The sequence below is a fragment of the Haplochromis burtoni genome, unplaced genomic scaffold (genome assembly GCF_018398535.1).
Source record: "Haplochromis burtoni strain Fernald_Lab_line unplaced genomic scaffold, NCSU_Asbu1 Contig_12, whole genome shotgun sequence".
Taxonomy (NCBI): Eukaryota; Metazoa; Chordata; class Actinopteri; order Cichliformes; family Cichlidae; genus Haplochromis; species Haplochromis burtoni.
The window spans coordinates 152106-168709 of NW_024582373.1; the positions used below are offsets into that span (position 1 = coordinate 152106).

At 39.9% G+C, this 16604-nt stretch overlaps 1 protein-coding gene across 8 annotated transcripts in view; it reads left to right on the forward strand.

The window, feature by feature from the left end:
• sema3fb (sema domain, immunoglobulin domain (Ig), short basic domain, secreted, (semaphorin) 3Fb) overlaps positions 1-7283 on the forward strand; it is a 60229-nt gene extending 52946 nt beyond the window's left edge. For 2 of the 8 annotated variants that reach the window (XM_005915256.3, XM_005915251.3), the window contains 6 exons: positions 650-738; positions 866-907; positions 1544-1701; positions 2049-2140; positions 2369-2517; positions 4415-7283. In XM_005915256.3, coding sequence (XP_005915318.1) covers positions 650-738; positions 866-907; positions 1544-1701; positions 2049-2140; positions 2369-2517; positions 4415-4867 — 983 coding nt within the window. In that variant the 3' untranslated portion in view covers positions 4868-7283. The remainder of the gene's footprint in view (positions 1-649; positions 739-865; positions 908-1543; positions 1702-2048; positions 2141-2368; positions 2518-4414) is intronic. The other 6 variants (XM_005915257.3, XM_005915254.3, XM_005915255.3 and 3 more) reach the window with 4 other exon arrangements.
• Positions 7284-16604: the final 9321 nt, after the last annotated feature.

The window sequence follows — 16604 nt, forward strand, 5'->3', positions numbered from 1 at the left end:
AAAGCGGAGAAACAGAAAAGTAGGGAGGAAGGAGGAGTACAGTGAGCATACGCATCACCTTAATCTTGCCCACTGGTGTCAGAGAGATTTGTCTGTGAGCCTTTAATAAGGCCCCTGTGTGACAGCCGCCACAGCTCAGTATGCTGCCTTTACATGTCGTGTGTGACGCCTCCTTACCGGTTTCTTTGTGCGTCTGTGCATTATGAGGAAGAGACTAATGGGCCTGCGTGTGACGGCAGCCACTTTGGAGGAATGTGTGTCCTTTCAGCCGCTGTCAGAGGCAGCCTTTCAGTCCTGCACCGGGGCTAGAGCAGAAGTCATAATAAATCTCAGGTGTCCCCTCTCACAGGAACTCTTTGTAGAACATCTCACGGCATCCAAATGAATAGGTCAAGGCAAGAATGACGGGAAAGGTTTGTCATGGCGGCAGCAGTCAGTGTTCCAAGGAGAACAGAGCTTCGTGTCACTGAGGGAACCAAAGAGAGCCGTGTGACAGAAACACAGAGTACAGTGCGGCCTGTTGATATGAGGATTATCTCCTGTTAAAGGTTGCTGAGAAAATAAAATGGAAATCCAAGGGCCCGTTGACAAGCGGCGGGGGTGTGAGGATGTCGGTGTGTAACTGACGTGTGTGTGTTGTGGTCCACAGACAAGGGAACGGTACAGAAAGTCATTGTGCTGCCTAGAGATGACCTTCAGACAGAGGAGCTGGTCCTGGAGGAAGTCGAGGTGTTCAAGGTCAGCTTTGATTGCTCTCTCTCTCTCTCTGTCACCCTCCTTTTTATTTCTGTTTTGCTATGTGTGTCTGTTGTGCTTAAACTGACTGTAACACACTGTGCTCCCCATTCTCATTTTCTACATCAAGGTCCCCACTCCTATAACTACAATGAAGATCTCGTCCAAAAGGGTAAGCCTGTCTGCACTAACTGATTTACCTAACCTTTGCTCACACAGGAGAAAAGGAACCCGCCCTCCAAAGAAATTAATGATGTGATTCGAAAAAGGTCACAAGCTACATGCCTACAGCTGTATTCCCGTTATTTTTTCCCCCCTCCCTCATAATTCATAGAAAAGTCTGGGAGACAATGAAGAAAGAAAAGATGGAAAAGACATTAAAATCTCCGTATTTTCTTTCAAAATGATTCAGATACTTGGCCTCTTCTGCACGTTATGACACGAGTCTGCAGATGGAGTTAGGGTTACACAAAGCCTGCCAGATTGATGAATGTCAACAGCTGATCATAAAATTATGATGGCAACCTGATAGAGATGAGCTCAGTGTTGCCCCCGATGATCCAGGGACTGCTGCTGTTTTAGGATGGATGCTCATCACATCCAGCTGGGTTTAGGTCTTTATGTGAAAGAAAATAAACGCTGTCACACAAATTATTCTGTTGCTTTAATGTTGGAATTTCAGCAGCATTTACATTGAAGTGTAGTTTTCTAAATATAGAGCACTTTTTAAAAAACATACCTGATGTGTGTGATTTGCAGTTCTCCTATAAAAGTCTAAATACCTCTCTCGCCCTCTTTCTTTCAACAGCAACAGCTGTATGTGTCATCTGCAGTAGGGCTGACCCAGTTGGCTCTGCATCGCTGTGACATGTACGGCGAGGCCTGCGCTGACTGCTGTCTGGCCAGAGATCCTTACTGCGCCTGGGATGGCAAGTCCTGCTCCCGTTACTCCGCCTCACAGAAAAGGTAAGCACCAACAGCGCTGTTAGCATGAGCTACGCTAACTTCATAACTAACTGACTGACCTAACGTGCGTGTTGAGTGGCGCTCAGTTGAGATTGACTGGATGGCTGAATGGCTGTTTCAGTGGCATTCCTAATCAGTTGTGTTCATGTCCCGGTCTTTGTGGCTGATGACACTAATAAATCATCTTCTTTTAACAAGTAAAAACACAACACAGATGTTAAAGATGTTAACATGACGATGGTTTGTGGTAATTTCAATGTGCATTGAGTACGTTACTGCATTTCTGTATTGTTAAACAGCTTTGAATGGCTTGCAGTTGCTTTATGATGTTTTTCTCTCCTTATTTGGCAATACTGGTCTGACCCATTTAGACGTAGCCGGAGGCAGGATGTCAAGTACGGGAACCCCATCCGCCAGTGCAGAGGCTTCAATTCCAAGGGTAAGACATGTGTTCCTGTGCCTCCTGGGTTGCTGTTACCTTATTAATAAATTTGGACAGTTGACATTTTGGCTCATTTTTGCTGCTAACTGTATAACTGTATCCTGTTAAAGTAATTACAAAGGCAGGATTTTTTTTCTAATTTGCCCCAACTGAGATTTTGGTTCTACGGAGCTCATGGTAATGAGTGTTTTGGTTGCCATGGAAATCTCTCTCTGTGCCCTGCAGCCAGTAAGAACACTTTGGAGATGGTGCAGTATGGGGTGGAGGGAAGCAGTACCTTCCTGGAGTGTCAGGCCCGCTCTCCACACGCTCTCATCAAATGGCACGTGCAGAGGGATAACAGTGACCGCAGGAAAGAAGTGAGCGGCCTAACAGTGTGTTTCTCAATTTTTCTTGTTATACAAGCAGATTATATTACAGGGTAGCTCACTCAAATACATAATTATCCATTTTTAATGTCACATAGACTTCCTGAATCACTGAATTTGCTTGGATTTCCCTTCATTGGTAACACATGAGCAGTTCCACAGATTTCCTTTTCGATATGCTCACCACAATGTTTAATTTCTTCACTATGTTGTTGTGGAGAAGAGGAGAGATTTATGTACAGTGTGACACATTTGAAAAATAACTCTAGTGTAATTTCCTCTTGATTATCTGTTAACGTGATTAAGTGTTTTGGGCTGTGATTGAACGATGCCTGATTTCTTGCACAGGCCTCCAGCTGTCCTGAGGCACGGAGGGAAGGACACATAAAGGGGAGCTGTGAAAAAAAGCTCTCTGTTGTGATATACAACCCTCAGGATCTAGTTAAAGTTTTATTGTGAAGCTATGTAATGTTGCTGCCTCTCTTTTATTGACTATTCTGTTGGATGGTGTCTGTTCCCAAAAGCAGAGCAGTCTTTGCTGCTAGTGAGCAAAAAAAAAAAAAAGAAAAGAAAAAAGCTCCCCTCATCCAATCAGAGTTCTATATGTAGATATACATACAGATGTAGTTACAGTTCATTCACAATTTTTGCTGGCTCTGTTTTCTTTTGACCAGAATTAATGGTGAAGACAACTGATGTAAAAATACAAACAGTGAAGTTCAGATCAAATGCTGGAACAAATAAATAGGATCAGCTCCACACATTCAGCCTGAAGTGCAAAAGGGAGAAATGCAATTAATAACGCAATTAAATCAATAAGATATCATGTCTGTTGTACATGATAGACTCAGCATATCATAATGGATCGTTTCCACCTGTTACATTTTAAAGGATAAGACCTGTTTCTATTAATATTTGATAAAAGCCTATATTTAGTTATGCTGAGAGTATGAAATTCTATACTTATTAGTCCCAGGAAGATGAGTTTGCTGTTATTATGTGACACTATAACATGCTTTCAAATTTAAGCATCTTCATTTCTGCTGATTATCTTAAAACCTAAAACAAACACATTAATAGCACTACCTCCAGCAGTCGCAGAGGTTTGGAGCAATAGATGGAGATCAAATTGTTCGATATACTGATATGAACATACCTACTGTCTCCTATTGGTTTGTTGACTGCCATTTTGAAGCCTTTCTAATTTTGGCCTCTGTGATTATTGTTATCAGCTAAGGCTAGCGGGCTTTATTAGAAAACTTAGTGTATTGATTTTGCTAAGTAACAGGCAAACATAAAACAAGAGTTTTGCCCTCCAAAGCCAGCGCATGGACTTATTTTTTTTTAATTGTAAGAAAAATTGTTTCAAAGGACACCAACACCACAAATACACTCAAAAGATCTGGTTTAGTGACTTGAAGTAACCGAGGTGAAGCCTGGCAGAGAGTTAACAGCCTAGTCTGCACCTGTAACTGAAAAGACCCAGATGTTGCAAAACTTTAAATTTTCAAAGAATTTTAATTTCATTTATTTAAAAAAATTTTTTTTAAAGCTAAGGTCTAAAGGTGACTCACTTTTGTAGACAACCTCAAGTGGCCACTAGAGGAACTGCATGTTTGGCACTTGGCCATGTCGCTACTCCTACAAATTAGACAATTATACATGTAAGTAACACAATGGGGAAAAAAAAAATTAAACTACAGTTATTAATGAAACAAAAGAATGATGACTACAAATGACACAATCTAGATGATGTTGGTTACATCTACTTAAACATGCTACATAAACAAAACCTCATTAAGATATATGTAGCACTATTTTTGTGAATCAAGTAAATACACATGTATCTTTACACAGGTTATCGCACTACTTTTGCTAATGGACTGTAACCCTTCCTTTGCAGATGCGCTCAGACGGTCGGATTTTGAAGACAGAACAAGGTCTGCTCGTGCGATCTCTGCAGCCCTCTGACTCTGGCTTGTACCAATGCACGGCCACAGAAAAGAATTTCAAACACACGCTGATCAAGCTGCAGTTGGTGGTGTTGTCAAGCCGGGCTGTCAACAGTGCACTGGTGGAGGGCGGTGCAGGTTTGATGGCATCTTCTTTCCACTCTGGCAGCACACAGTGGACCCCCAGCGCAGGCCAGTACAAGGACCTGCTGACCATCCTGAGCCAGCCAGAGATGAGCCTGATTAATCAGTACTGCCAGGACTACTGGCAGTTTGGAGACCCGCTGCTGGGCCCCCTTAAGGCCAAAGACCTGAAAGAGCTCAAGGAGCAGAAGAAGCCCCGCAACCGCCGACATCACAGGGACGGGGAGGAGGAAAGGGAGCAGCAGGGAGTAGAGACATGAGGAGCCCGACTTTGTGTCTGAAGCACCCCCCTCAAACCCACCCCCAAACACAACCCTCCCCCACCCCATGAAAACTGGGAGCGACTCAATGAAAGTAGCAGCGTGAAAAAAAAAAATCCACAAACCGGAAAAAAAAGCTGAGAAACTGACAAAAAAAGAGGCTTACGAGTAAACCCCACTACACCCAATACATCCATTCAAACAGTAAGATATATAATACACAGTATTTATTGTAGGTTGTATATAGTATCATTCTGTGGATTTCTTTGTACTTACAGAAAAAAACATGCTCTTTGTGTATAGGTACCTTTGGGGCAAATATTGTTATTATTGATATTGTTAATTTTATTGTTGCTGTTACTGTCATTACAAAACTCATCTGCCAGCATCGTATGACTTTGGCAACTCTTTGAAACGTGTTATGAGGCTCTTGAGCTGTTAGGGTAGAGCTACAGGCAGCTCTGAGTAACGGGGAATTGAGCTACCTGACGGGAGGTGACGGGATCTCTGTTGTTTTTTTGTTTTTTTCGCTTGCTTTGACTAAGTACCGGGAGTTTTGTATATGCGGACACTGCAGGAACACCTGTGATGCACGCTCCCTGTGGCTGCACGCAGACAGAGACTTCATATTGCAAGGGGACCACTGACTTATGGTCCCGGTCATTGTGGAGAAACAGTATTTTCTCCATAGGAACCCAGACTTACAGAAGACTACTCGAATATTATCAAAGTTGTAACTGGGTCATTTTACAGGAATCTTGTGCTTGCCCTTTGTTTTTGTTTTGTTTTTTTCTTCTATTTTCTTCTTCCTTGGAGGACGGATTGTAAAATATCTGCAGCACCACTGCTACACGCCAGCAGAGACACTGATCATGCTGAAAATGATTTCCATTTGTTTAGCAGTGATAACAATCTTACTGTACTCTACTCTCAGTAATCTGCAGTTTCTTCTGACTATGAATCCAAGTTTTTTTTTTAAAGTAAACAAAGCAAAAATCAGATCAGTTATTTTGCAAGTCTATTAATAAAAATACTTTTTCTTCCCGATGCAAACCTCCTTTGAACTGAGACCGAGGTGCAATACGGGGTTGAGGATTTTGCACATTGGGCATTATTCTTTTACATTTCAGGGGACATTGGCAGGGGCCATATGCAACAAGCACACTCGGGCACGGCACAATTGTGGAAGAAACAATTGCAGTGCATTTAGAGGAAAGTGCCCGGATCAGGCAGCAGTTGTTAGCAGTTCTTGGCACACAAGACATCTTTTTTTTTTCTCTTTGACATTCATGTGTGGAAAAAAAAGTAATAGCCCGTATACACAACAGAGCATTGTAACAATGTTGTGACACTAACCAAAATATTGAATATTGGGAAGCTGGCTTTCATTGTGTGCATGAACCTGTATTTGTACTGTAATTCTGAGATAATACGATAGTGTGTGGTTGTTTTGGATTTTTTCTTGTTTTATTTTCATCTCTGTGGGTGTACAGTGCAGTCTGACCAACTTAACTACAGCAAAATGGGGAAAATAAATGCTTTAAAGATGCCGTCATTTCAGATATTCCCTGTAAAAAGCACGATACATCTTTTTATTGACATTGTTATAGATCTTGTCAAAGTGTAAAGTAAAATTATGTTGCTCATAAGTTTGGATAGGATATATGTGTGAGAGTCATTTAAATGGGAATAGAAAGCAAGCATCATATTAATTACACAGAGCCTCTATTAGACAGTTCTGGTGAAAACGTTAATACAGCACATCTACAGGAAGTAAAACTATTGGAGTCTCCTCTGTAAAAAAAAAAATTGGAACAAGTTTAAAATATATTGTTTTCATGTTACTTTAACATTAAGGGGCTTCCAGTATATCTTCTTTTTAGGCAGTGTGAAAGTCAGTGTGGATGCCTCGGGGAAGATGCATCTATAATTCATACATGGGTATCCGTATCTGCTCCTTAATTTGGGATCTGTCTGTATTCCCAGGAATCAATCAAAGCTCCTGATCATCTTGTTTAAATGAGAGGAGACGAAATATGAAAAAAATGCAAAGAAAGGTTGTACCATTTTTGTTGAGTATTTCTGTTTTTTTAAAAGTGTCTTTAGTTTTTGAGTGTTTTGTTTGTTTTGTATGTTTTTTTTCTTTCTGCATCATCCAGACTTTATGAAAAAAAAATTAAGCAAAAAAAAAAACAGAAAAAGAAAATGCACAAAGGTGATGTTATTGTAATGACTCGTGTAAATTACTCTTATCCTCCCTTTCCATTGTTGTTGCTGACTAATAAATTAAAGCTCTATATTTTATAAGAATGGAATGCTCCCCCCCTTCATTGTGATTCGCTTGATGCTGAATGTTTTCCATGTTCTGCCTAGAACCCTCTGGATCCTTGGAATAAAGTTGTACCTGTAAAAGAGATATGTATGCACATTTCTATAAAATGTACGCAATTCGTTTGAGTTTGCAATGAAGTACATTTGTTCTCTGTTTATATCTGTGCATCTGTACCTCAGGGCCTAATAAGTATGGATTATGCAAGTTCCTAATCCGCATCGGTTAATATGTCCAGGCTCGATCAGTACTTAAAGGCTCATTAACAAAAGTGCTAGACAGTCAACAACACTGCAAGCGCCTTAAGGGGTTGATAATCAATGCTTATTTCCTGAGAAAGACAGACACTCCAAAACAAGGTTATTAAAGTTAGGAAAAATAAAAATATAATCTATTTTGGGGAAAGAGGAAAATCAGAAATAGCTTTAGTTAAAGGCTTTGGTCACATCTGTGAGCACAACCTACCTGAGGAGGCTTTGGTGAAATTGTTTATTGAGACTTGAGGAAGCCTGCATGACTCTGAGTCAACTGCCTTTACAAAGTGTGTCTATTTGTATTGTAACATGGCTTCTGAACTTCTTAAATCTGCCACTAACAAATACAGTAAAAAAGACTGAAACTAGTACGGCAACCAACCAGTAAACTAAAATTAGAATTTTCAAACAATAATATCTGAACTTAAATGAGAAAACCCACCAATTTGCTTGTTTAAAATAGCGCATTTGACGCGTCACTGTAGAAAAAAGCAGATGTGTGAACAGTTTAATGATGGCTGCTTTCTATTTAGCCGATTCAGCGGCTCATTATGATACTGCTCTGAGTTAAGAAGCTTAAATAGAGCTGGACAAAAATACCTGCTTTGATAAAGGCTTAGTCCAACTTTATTCAAGAAGGTTGCAGAGACCGAGTGGGTCTGGGTCTCTCTCTTTAGAGCTGTAGTCCTCAATGGATCAATACAAAAGTATGAAGCAAAAGTAAACTGAACTAATATGAAATCTGAAGAGAAAACAGACAAAAATTTACAGATGTCATCATACTTTTTCTTCTAAACAACAGCTTGGATCTTGCTTCATGTCTAAAATTGTGGAAAGTGGAGGATGGAGAGAAAACGTTTTGGGTTAAGGAAGGCATGGCAGAAAAACTATGAGAGCTAAGAGCTAACTTCTCTCATTTCAAAACATGAACTTGTTCAGGACTTAAAATATCTGTAACATAGTGCTGTTTGCTATAAAAACTGATCTAAGAATGTATATTGCGATCCTTTTTATTTTTTATTAACTACTTTCTATTTAATAAATAAGTTGCAGCAAGATTTCACCTTATACAGTGAGCTCATCGTGTAATGATAAGTTCATGTTTGAGTCAGCTGTGTTTTCAGCAGTGTCGGGCAAGTTTCTTTGAAAAAATAATTAATTATAGTTACTAGTTACTTCTTCAAAAAAGTAACTGAGTTAGTAACTGAGTTACAAGATTCTAAAAGTAATTAATTACTTGAAAAGTAACTATTGCGTTACTTTAAAAAAAAACCCTCTGTGATCCAGGGTATAATTGGCCATTTTTAACTACTTTTGATTTTACCTCTACATTTCACCTTTGAAAACGATTTACTTTGCCTTGTTTCATCCTTTTCAGCACAACCTCGCGTGTCTGAATTTACAGTTATGTTTTCATTTTGATATACTGTAATAAAACAGTTGATCTAAAAAACATAAAATCCGAGTAGAAAAAGTTATATTTTTTACTGTAACAACCACAAACATGTTTAATGAATCATATTTCATAACTTTAAATGCAAATATAAATTGACAATTTTAAAATTATATGCACAAATTTTACAAACAACATCACCAGCCTGATACCTGCAGGTCTGACAGCAGCAGGTGCATCACTCCTGTTTTCTACCTGGAGACAGCAGTCGCCTCGTTGTTCTTACACACAACACAAAACTATCAACAACACTACACACTAACTACACAAGACAACACATCACTTCCTAAAACTTCCACCTGTTCCTAAACAGCCAAATGTCATGTTGCCATATCATTCTTTGACTGGTTGACATGGTGCATTTTTCCACCAACACGAAAGGGCAGGTTTGGGGGTTTTTTTGGTCATAAGCAGAGAGTGCTTGGTAGCGCTGTCCTTAGACAGTAAACGTGATGAAACTATTGAGGAAAAAACGCTGCGTATATATAGTTTGTCATGACTCTGGTTTTACGTGGCCTATCAATACAATTTAAAAACTGGTACATCTCACCTTGTTTCTTTGTCTTAAAGTGGTCGTGTGATTGGCTTACCACGACTACTTTATTCTTCCTCAATCAAACAGCAGCACTCATGCCAGTCTTTTGCCCCCTCAGCTCCAGGTGTTGTGCCAAAAAGTGATCGTTGAGCAGAAAGCGATTGCCGTCCGCGGGAGCGCGCGCAGCTGCTTAAAGCTGTAGCGCCCTCATTACTTACATAGACAGCAACTTCCGCTTAACTGATATAAGGTACGGTAAGCTGAAGACAGCTTCAACCGTCTGTTTGTTGAAAAATAGTAACGCGGCCGCACCGCATTTTGTTGTTAGTAACGGAAACGGCGTTGTAAATAGTAATTACTTAGATTACTCGTTACTGAAAAAAGTAACGCCGTTAGTTACCCATCACTGGTTTTCAGACATTTTAAGGGATGTGGCCAAACTTCATATGAAATGATATGAAATCTTTGGCCACTAGCAATAATCAGAAATGACTCTCTTGCCCTTTGAGAAAAGGTTTCATCTAGAATTTTACCCTTTATTTTTTAGACCGCATGAGGGCATTATGAGCTGCCATTGTTCTGTGTTCATCTGTTGTGCAATCGTTCATTAAATGCAGCTCTCTCAAGTCCCCTTACTCAGCACTAATATTTCCATCATATAATGACTCAGATGTTACGAGGTAATGGAAGTTCATGGAGGCAAACTGTGACCCAAAGCACCCAAGGGGAACAGGCCAGAGCGGTGTCAGTTACATCAGACCAGAGTTTCTGCACCTCATAAAAGCCTTAATGGCACAGCTGACCTCCGATCAGCCCAACAGTGACTCGCTTTTTCTCTCAACAATCTAGGTCAGAATAAAGTGGCAGTGGAAGAAACAGAGATAGGTAAAAGAGGACAAAGACTAAAAGCCACTGGAGGAGCTGGCAGGTAGCTGGAAGTAGATATAATAGAAGAAGACAAGAAAATAAACCCAAGACAGAAAATGACTGTCTATACAAACAAACACAAGACAATTAAAAGCAAGTAATACAATAACTGGATGATGAAAACCTCTCACATACATCCTCACAGGATTTGCATCCATCCATCCTCTTTTCAGCTTCCCTGCTTTTTGATGCTAAATATATAAAACATGGAAAGTGCATGAAACAACATTTTATTTTGTAAAGGACAGAAAATGTTTTCCAACATCACACACTTAAGGAATTGTGTCATATACTTGGTTTGTGAAGTTAAGTCATTTACTGTGATGTACTGAGAAACTGTCACTTGGGTGGGTCAGGGTTAGCATTGGGATTTATTCTGAGTAACAGCCGACCTCTGTGGTTAAGAAGAACAAACATACTGGGCTTTAGATATACATGCATTAGACACCTAGGACACCCTTAGGTGCATTTATTCAACTGGTTACTAATGCAAATATCTAATCAGACAGCCACATGGCAGAAGCTCAATGCATTAAAGTATGGAGACATGTTGAGGACAAACTGCTGAAGTTCAGTTTTCGAACACAACCATCTCTAGGGTTTACAGAGAATGGTCTGATCAGCAGTTTTCTAGGTGAAAACCTTTGGTAATAACAGAAACCAGAGGATGATGGCCAGACTTTGGGGTGATAGAAAGCAGCAGTAATTCAAATAAAGACTCAGTGCACCCAAGGTATGCATGAGAGCATCTCTTAAAGCATAATACATCAAACCTTAAGCAGATGGGCTCCAGCCACAGAAGATAACACTGGGCACCAGCAAAGATCAAGAATCTGAGGCTATAACTAGAGAACAGAAGATTAGTAAAATGTTGGTCTCCTGAGTCACTGCTGTCACAGAATAGAGTCAGAATTTAGTTTAAACAACATGACCACATGGATCCATTCTGTCTTGTATCAACAGTTCGGGCTGGTGCTGGTGTTATAATGCTGTGGGGCATGTGTTTTGGCACACTCTGAGCCCTTTAGTACCAACTGAGCATCATTTAAATGCAATAGCCAACCTCAGTATTGCTGTTGACCATGTCCATCCTTCATGACCGCAGTGTAATCATCTGCTAATGGTTTCTTCCAGAAAGATAGCGGGCCATGTCACAAAGCTCAGATAACCTCAAACTCCAGCAGCTATGTGATGCTATCATGCTAATATGTGACCAGAATCTCTGAGGGATGTTCCCAGCACCTTGTTAAATCTCTGACATGAGGAATTAAAGCTGTTCTGAAGGGAAAAGAACATCCAAGAGGGTCATAGTGAGGTTTAACTAATTAAAAGCCTGGTTGATGTTTGCGGTTGTTCTCTGGCAGCCAGTGTTATACAGTACAAGCACACCTTTAAGTAGGAACGTTTTCCCCATGAATACTAAGACAAGCAAGGATGTAAATAAATAAAGAAGGCTTCATGTCCCTTTGATGCTCAGACAAACTCAAAGGGTTCATAATTGATGGGAGCTAAATCATAATGAGCAAACAAGCAAAGTCAGTGATGTGGAAGATTTTTCTTTGACTTAAAAAAAGAAAAGATCAGAATGCAGGTAACACTTGCTCTCAGATGTTCATACATAAGTGCACACATGTACACTACAGGTTAAATGTTTTAAAACACCCATTTTTTTCAATTTTTTAAATACAAATTTTGCAGTTTAATGTCTTGTTGCTCTCTGAAATGAAAGCAAACAACCAAGCAACTGGAATTAAAAAAAATAAATCATGGAATGAATTTATAGACCAAAATGTATTCTAAACTTTTGACTCATCAAAGTAACTGCCTTTAGCAGATATAGCAGCTGAACACACCCATGTTCTTTCCACAATAGAAATCAAATATTCTTCAGAAAGTTCTTCCCATATCTGCTGCAGAAGTTCCCATAAACGTGGCACTTGTTGATTGCTTTGTTTTCACTCTTCTGTCCAGTTCATCCCAAACCGGTTTGATGTGATTTAAGTCTGGAGACCATCGTGTTCTTTTTTTCCTGAGGTAGTTCTGCCATAGCTTGGACTTGTGTTTTGGGTCATTATCTTGCCTCTCACTGACCCTGGATCCAGGAAAACAGCCCCAGACCATCACACTTCCTCCTCCATTGTCTGACAGTTGGTGCCACACACTGTGGAGCCATCCTTTCACCTACTCGATGGCGTACAAATCCTGCGTGATGAACCAAAGTTTTCAAATTTTGATTCATTGGTCCATAACACCTTCTTCCAGTCTTCAGTAGTCCAATGGCAGTGTTCAATGGCCCGGGCAAGCCTCTTTGTCTTATTCTGACATCTTAACAAAGGCTTTCTTGCTGCAACTCGTCCTGTCAAACCTGCAGCTCAAAGTCTTCTCTTCAGAGTTGAAACTGAGGCTTGCTTACTCTGACCACTATTGAGCTGTGTTTGAAGCTGTTGGCAAGTGAGCTGCCTATTACGCAAGCTGCTAACTCTCAGAAACTTGTTCTCTGATTCAGTTGTGGCTTTGAATCTGCCAGACCTCTTCCTGTTAGAATTTGCCCCAGTTTCTGAGTGCCTTTGATGGTGAAGGGAACTGTACACCTTGACTTTCTTTGCAATTTCTCTGTATGAAAGACCTACATTTAAGTGTTATGATGGTCAGTCTCTCTTCCATTGTTAATTGCCTTTTTCTCGCCATTTTTGTAGCAACACAACACTTTCTGCAGTAAAATAATGTTCAACGGATGCTCACGAGGCTAAGGTACTACAGTGTGTTCCACCACTGCTTTTATGCAGACAGAGGGGATCGTAAGCACTCCAGAAAAGTTGGAACACTAGCTTTTAAGGCTTGATCAACCTTCATTGCTGCAGAACTGCTGGCAGTTCTCCACTTACCTTTGTACCATTTCAAACTATTCACTGGACTTGTACGAATTGAACTGCAATAAATAACTAGAAAAATTGGGGCGCTCTAAAACGTTTGACTGTTAGTGCCTGTCACAAAGGTGGTTGAGACCATTCTACAAAAAGAACTTTCATTGCTCAGTTTAGACTAAATGACACATCTGAATAAGTGACAATGACAACATGCCTGCTCCTTTTTTTTTAGAACAGGGTGGATTTGTTTCAGGATACAAGGAACAACATATCAGATTGTTTGAAAAACCATCACAGTGCATTCAGAGAGCATCAGATGGCGTCTGGGCTCTAGAGACTTCTGACGTCTCGTTTTCTCTTTATAGACAGGGCTCTGTTCCAACTGCTTATCTGATTCCTACCAGCGTACAGCGGAGGATGTACGGGGTGTTAGGTTGGGAGTCCCACGGTGCTGAATAGATGACACCAGTAACTGAGGTCAGCTTCCTGTGCTGTGGCTGTCAAAATTATGTATGTCATCAACACGCAGATCACTTCTGATTCAGCCACCTCTGCCTCTGAATCATAAACCAGTTAAAACCAAGAAGCTGATCTACATGTTGGGAATTCAGCACCACTGACAACAAAAGGATGACCTATTACAATCTGATTGGACATTTCTGTGCTCCATTCTTTACAACACAATAGGGATGTGTTACTGTAGGGAATTATCTCCAAAGAGTCAAATCACATGACATAGTGCCAAGCTATGGCATCATTCAGTGGACTTTTCAGATGTGGAATTCGGCTCTGTCTTATCAGCGAGTCTCATCTGGTACTCTGCAGCTCAGAGGCAGGAGAGTCATTCTCTGGATAGCTCCCACAGTGAGAGCTGTCGGACAGTGCCTGCATTGTCAGGAAGGAAAAACCCAGAAGTCTGAGAGGCAGAAGTCTGGCACGAAACTGTGTTCTTGTTCACAAGCATCCTCCTGAGGATCACCAGAGCAGTATTAAAAACTAAGGCCAGTCTGTTGGAGAGATGATGAACTGACAGCAATTTAAAGTCTCTTTCTGGGACTTGTCATAAACGTGTTAAAGAATTCACCTCTAAAAGTATCTGGCAGTTTTATTTTACACAGTATTTTGGCCTTTGTAAACTGTCAGCCGTCGCTTTGTCAGACCTTCGTATACGCTAAACACAAACAGAGGAGGCTCAGGGGAAAGTGCGAAACAACTGCTGCAGACAAACAGCACCTGTCAAAGTAAAGCAGAGGAATGGGATCGAGTGCCACTGCTCTCTGCTGCATCTATGCAATCATAGCAGGGGTCCTGCTCACACATGCATTTCATGCTATCAGCCAGCAGGTGGCATGTTGTCATCAGTACTGTTCATGGGGTTCAACTTCTTAGAAAATAAGTAAAAACACATGACACCTATAACACTTTAACTTATTCTATGATTTTATGTTGCCTGCAACATTTATTGACTGTGGTAGAGGTACTCGCACCAAATCCCCCAGTGCTACTTGAAGTGCTGGATTCCTAAACCCTGTAATTAAATAAGGTATTATTGGCTAAATCTATTCAATAAAAAAGTATCAACGCTACTAACATAATGATAAACTGTTAAGGATGTTGGAGTGGTCAAGCTGAGCTAGTCAACCGGCACCAGAGGCCTCCCAAAAATTCAGAAGCACAACATAATTAAGTGTATATTTGTGTATATAATAGTTTGTATTTAACGAGGGAAACTGGATAGTTTTAACCTATTAGCCTCATTCACTTATTCACATATAAATAAAAATGAGTGGGAAACATAAAAGGAACATGTTGTTTACATTTAGCTTTACTCTCTGTTTAAAAGGCTTTTTCATGAAATACTAATAGTTAAATAAGATAAATAAGAGTACACAGAGTGATTCATGGCTCCAGTTACACTAAATAGGTTCAGTCAGTTTACCTATGAGATTGTCTACTGAGAAATATCAGTATTTCAAAATTAACTTAATTGAACTTTATTTTGCATCCTTATCACTGTTTAGCTCACACATGCACGTTTGTATGTTCAGGTAAGAAACTTCTATACTGCCGGTATTTTAATGTGAGCATATGTATTTAATGTTTGCATTGCAGGCATTTTGCTGTTCCTTCCACTGACGTGACTGCTGAGAGAAACAAACCTGGTCACCAGAGGGCAGTGTCAGCTTTTCTCTCATATACCATACCAGCTCTCTACAGCATGACTGAAGTATTTGGAGTGAAGTGTGGAGACTGTTTTGCCACTCCAGTTATATTTGCATTTGTAAATGATTACACTGTTCGTGCTTTCTTTCTTTCGACATCCAACATCATCTTTCTGTGATTAGACCATTGTTGAAATACCTGAAAATCCATATATTTTTAAGTCAGTAACTCAGATCTTGTGCTTCATGTAGATCAATCAAGCACTGTGAAACAATAGAACCATAGATATGAAACAGTAAACTGGACAGCTCAGCAACACCGAAATGTCTGAAAGATCACAGAAGGCAAAGTTCATGGTGGCAGAAGAATTTTGTTGGTTAAGAAAAACAACCTTGCATCATCAAGCAAAGTCAAGAACACTGAGATAAGCCAGTCACTGTCAAGATCTGCAGTCCAGAGTTACCTTCATGAATGGAAATGCAGAGGACTGGTTACACTCTAGAAAAAGAAGAATGAGATCAGGCTCTCCCAGAAAACTTAAAAACAACAGAAAACAAACAAAAAAAAGATGTTATGTCATGAGCATGTGTAGCTGCCACTGGAACTGATGTTTACTGATCATGTCACTGCTCGTGTGAGCAGCAAGATGAACTGTGAAGTGTAGAGAGATGTGCTCTCTGCACAGATTCAACCACATTTTGCAAACCTGAGCAGACAGCAGATCACAGTTTAAAAGTGATTGGAGCAAATAAAGTAGCAGTAAAATTCTGGAAAAGCATCTCAATGAAGGAAGCAAAGCATTTGGTGACGTCTATGGATTCCAGATGTCAGACAATCACTTACTGCAAACAATTTTCATCAAAGTATTAAAAGCAATCTTTGTATTTAAAATGAAACTAAATTTAATAGAGAGCCTCTGAAAATGGCGGACTATGTGTAAAAACGGCTGTAATGCCAAAACTATCAGTGCAAACTTTTTGTACAATTCAAAATTCAAGTCTGTACTTCAGTCACACATGTACTGATTTACAGTCCACTGTGGTGGTGTACAGAGACAAAACTAAAACAAATAGGTCTTTGTTTAATAAGTTATGGACCTAATTTGTAAAACCATGTCTATAAGAAGTATAGCACTTAAGTGAAAGTGTCTATTTTTGACAATATTTAAACATGTATGTATCAATTATTATATATTGCCATTTGACAATT